Genomic DNA, 4330 nt, shown 5'->3' on the forward strand with positions numbered 1-4330 from the left:
TGATTGTTCTTTAGAGATGCATACACTTTGTGACAGTAAATTACTGGTGATGTATATTTAGGCAGCCCAGACAGGTCTCTCTGGGGTCTGTCGTGTTTTGAGTTTTGTGGTCAGGCTCATGCAGAGTGCTGATCCCTTAGGTAACCTAATTAAATTACTGAAGTAAACTGAGAACAACCATTATCCCAAAATTATCCATTTTATAAGCATCAGCAATCTATTTAAGAATAGAAATAATAGATAAATGTGTACAGTAAAAAGCCATTTCAGTAATGAAAATATATAGTATTCAAATTAACTATAAGTCACAAATCTCATTATAGTCGCTTAGAGGCATACAGCAAATTCTAATTTGTTACCTTAAGCAATCGATAACACCGGCCGCTTTTTAAAATCTGTTTTGAGATTCTAAAGACAGATATTCGGTTACATAAATAAGACTTTTAAGTATTTATTTTCCCTCTAGAAAACTGTCCAGTTTGAGCTCTGCTGCTCTGAGTTTCGGAGAACGCGAGAGCTCTTTCAACCGCAACAAACGCGTTTAAAACAGATCGATATTACAATTTTATAATATACACTTAAAAACCGTTTTATGATTCATGGTTTGGAAACATGGTTTAACTCTAGCTGAGGGTAAAATGTTAGGCAATGACTAGTGTTGTAACCAAGAAATTGTTTAACACCGACCCATCCTGACACCGGGTGTAGTTTGTTCTGCAACACTAAGAAAAGAATTGGACTTCAGTGGAGAACGTGAGACTGGACAAAAGTAACTGAAAATGCAAGCGGAATGTCTGAATCAATTAATGTAGCGCATTCATTAGTACCACTAAGAACCGTTAGCTCCTGGTATGGGAATTTCTTCATTGAGATTCTGCTGTTCAGTAGACACTGCAAAAATAAAAAGAAATTAAAACTTTCTTCCAAAACCTATCTGGAAACATAAAATTCCTTATTTTCAAAACCAACAGAAAAGAGAATAAAAGAGGTTTATATCCTTTTAATATTCTGAACCAAAATGAAGTATTAAATGTATGTACTGTACATCTTGCGGAGAGAAAGTGAATAAAATAAAGGAAAGTATCTAAGTTACACCGGGGGCGTGCCTTCTACGGGGTGGTGTTCAATCACGATGCTGTTGAATTCTTCATTTCCCTTTGGTTACACTCGGTATTTCTTCAACATTTTTGCAGTTTCGTTTGAGGTCGGGAGTGATCCTGCAAGGAAAGAAAAGGGATTTGGACCTTCCGTATTATGCTTTGACCTTTATCTTATGTCCTGATTATTAGGTGACTGATATGAAAATGAGCCATTCATTTATGGGTGTTACGCCGGTGTCCTGGCCAAATTTCCCATTGGCATGTACGAATCATGGCCTCCTAATAACCCCCATCTCTGAACTGGCTCCATCACTCTGCTCTCCTCCCCCCTGAGAGCTGGTGTGTGGGGAGCAGACTGGCGCATCTTCCAGGTGGGGCTGCATACTGGTGGTGGCGGGATTCCCATTACCTGTAAACCGCTTTGAGTGGAGTGTCCAGAAAAGCGCTATACTGTATCAGTGTAAGCATGTATTAATTAATTAAATTAAACACAAGACTAAACCTGATTTAGTAGAGTATGTCGTTGAATAATATGCGTTTTACTCTCTTTATCGTGCGGTGCAAACTTCAGAAGCCCGCTATTTCGTCTTAACAGTTTAATTTAATTTGCGGACTATATTCGTTCTTTGTCTAATTTCGGAAAATGGAACGCCAAAAAAGATATACTTTCTAATGACAGGACAGGCTTTTGATGTCGGGTCCATGCCTGTGTGCAATGAGCATTAGTTCATTGATTAATCTGCTCGTTCCTTTCCAGTCCTCGGTTTTAATGTAGCGTTGTTTGTAATTAATCAAACAGCTTTGCTGAACACCCAACTGAAGCGCCACTCGGCTGTTCGCTATGAGTGGTCTCGGTCAGGTAAGGAGCGTATATTACTCCTGTCCGCGAGTATAAGGGTGATACTGAAAATTATATTTAAAAAAAATAATATATATATATTAAAAAAATGATTAATTCAGATACGCATTCTGAATTTCAAAAACTATTTTGATGTTGACAGGCTAAAATGAATAAGTGATTTTTAGTTTAAGTGCGATTCTACTAATAGACCTGTAGTTGCGGTGTCCCTTGATTCTGTAGCCATGGGCATTTATTTTCCCTTATGAAACCAAATAAAAAATCCAGAACGAAATATATCATTTATGAGAAGCCCCGATAAAGCATCAAATTCAGCGGCTGAGAACACAGTTTGAAAACTAACAGGGTGAGATCGGAAAGAGCGGAGTGGATCTGGAGAGGAGCCCTATGCTGTTCGGATGGGGAGCTGTAACCCTGCGCTGGCAGCACAGGAGTAAGTGAAGGTTGATTCCAAGCTGAAAACTAGAAAAGAGGAAAAAGGTTTCGACACCCGAACCGTCTTCAGGCGTGAAGCGTTTCCTGAAGGATCTTCTTTCTGTTTTTAGCGTGTTATTAACTATTACTCGTTTCTCATATTTACATATTTAAGACAACGAAGATTCTCATGATACAGTTCTTACCTTTTTCTCAGTACCGGACAGACTCTCCCCCACACCGTCTTCAGCACAACCTCCCTGAGAGCGGGGCTCCCCCAGATGTACAGTCCGGGGGTACTTGTCGCAGTGAAACGTATCATCATGCTCAGAGGGTCGCTGGCGTTGTTCTTGAATATGTATCGTGACCTGGTCATCTGAACCACTAAAATGTAATAAAAGCGAGGACTCCAGAGCGCCAGGAAGCAGACTACCACCACGATGATGAGTCTCAGGGACTCTTTCTTGCTGTCTCTCTCTGGACCCGGCGGCTCACGAGCAATCTGGTATTTAGCGATGAGGTACAGTTTCACGGTCATCACCACTTTTATGAGTATTAGAACCTGGAGCCACACAATAGAATAAGCGTTGACTTTCGCAGCCGTTTCGAGAGGAACGACGTTCTGAATCAATATTATAAGATACGTGTAAAACCAGCAGAAAGCGCAAGCTTCTATAATAACAGTCCGTGATACATAGCGGTTGTAAGCATACGGGTAGCTCACAGCAAAGAATCGGTCCACTTGAGCAAGCAGCATGGTCAAAATGTTAACACCTAGGAACGCGGGTAATATGTAATAAGTGCCGTTCCTGGACGGATAGCCCTCGTAGACGTCAAAAAGGCCGACGTAGTAACCACTCAACCCCGTCAGCGTGTCGCTGACGCTGGTGTTCAGCATGAAGAGGAACCGGTTCTGTGCTCGAAGTGCCCTTTTGCAAACGATGCCCAGCACGACCGAGCCAGCCACGATAACAGAGGTGGTGGCAATGATAAAATTGATTATGAAAATCAAGTAATCTACAGGTGTCTCGAAGTCAACTGCTAAGGGCACCGTCAGGTTGAATGAAACCATTGTGGCTTCATCTAGGACTGCGGCAATGCAGCTGAGGTTTTAAGTTAAAGTAGAAGGCAGACCCATGTTAAAAGCAGCATTGACATTCAGGGACTTTGGTCCTCTGGGGTGCAATTAAATTGCAAGCTCCAAATCTTTCGTCAGATTGAATTTTATCAGGAAATGATAATATATGGATAAGCAACTTTCAAAGTGCCACTAGTCAATCTGAGTTACTGAGAGCTTTGGAAAGCTGTGTAGCATGGGACAATTATTTATTGTTGTAATAAGTCACTTGAGAAGAATTCAGCTTGGCAGCTCATCCAGTACAAATGCCTTTTCTTAACACATGATGGCATCATAATCCCAAACTCAGATTGTGTTCAAAATCATCCTGATCAGACTCTCTGTTGTAGCTCTGCAGTTCAAATGTGTATCCTGCATACTTGCCGATTTGAAAAGACCCTTTAATGTTCAGATTAGTTGTCCTATAGGTTTGGAATCTCATAAATGATTTGAAAAGTCCTCACATTTAAATAGGTCTATCGATTCCCCTACTAATAAGTATATATACACTAATAATAAATAGAATATATATATATATGTATATATGCACTAATAAGTATATATACACAAGTACAGTATTTCTGAAAGAACATGAAGTCATAATAAATATTGAACATCTAATGACACCTATTGCTTATAAATGAGAACCACTCACAAAGGTGTTATGGTAACAGTGACCTAACAGATGCATTGTTTTTTACTGACTCATAAACCAGACAACAGGTTTAGTCAGCAGCGGAAAGGCACAGGCTGGTATTATGTGTGACCACCACTGGAAGCAGCACAAGATGTTACTTCTGCTATGCACACTTTGCACCAGGTTGAAGAGTTTGTCTTTCC

At 40.3% G+C, this 4330-nt stretch overlaps 1 protein-coding gene across 1 annotated transcript; it reads right to left on the reverse strand.

The window, feature by feature from the left end:
* Positions 1-985: 985 nt before the first annotated feature.
* On the reverse strand, positions 986-3890 carry LOC107079721 (G-protein coupled receptor 183-like). Its single transcript, XM_069182218.1, has 2 exons — positions 2580-3890; positions 986-1217 (listed from the first exon to the last, which is right to left on the reverse strand). The coding sequence occupies exons 1-2, from the start codon at positions 3443-3445 to the stop codon at positions 1148-1150; spliced, it is 936 nt and encodes a 311-aa protein (XP_069038319.1). The 5' UTR covers positions 3446-3890; the 3' UTR covers positions 986-1147.
* Between the last annotated feature and the right edge of the window lie 440 nt (positions 3891-4330).

The sequence above is a fragment of the Lepisosteus oculatus genome, chromosome 22 (genome assembly GCF_040954835.1).
Source record: "Lepisosteus oculatus isolate fLepOcu1 chromosome 22, fLepOcu1.hap2, whole genome shotgun sequence".
Taxonomy (NCBI): Eukaryota; Metazoa; Chordata; class Actinopteri; order Semionotiformes; family Lepisosteidae; genus Lepisosteus; species Lepisosteus oculatus.

Excerpts from the sequence above, each read along its gene's own strand:
- LOC107079721 (XM_069182218.1), bottom strand. The coding sequence starts at position 3,445 with ATGGTTTCATTCAACCTGACGGTGCCCTTAGCAGTTGACTTCGAGACA. Across the intron at positions 1,218-2,579 it reads TGTCCGGTACTGAGAAAAAG|GATCACTCCCGACCTCAAAC; the intron begins GTAAGAACTGTA and ends CTTTCCTTGCAG.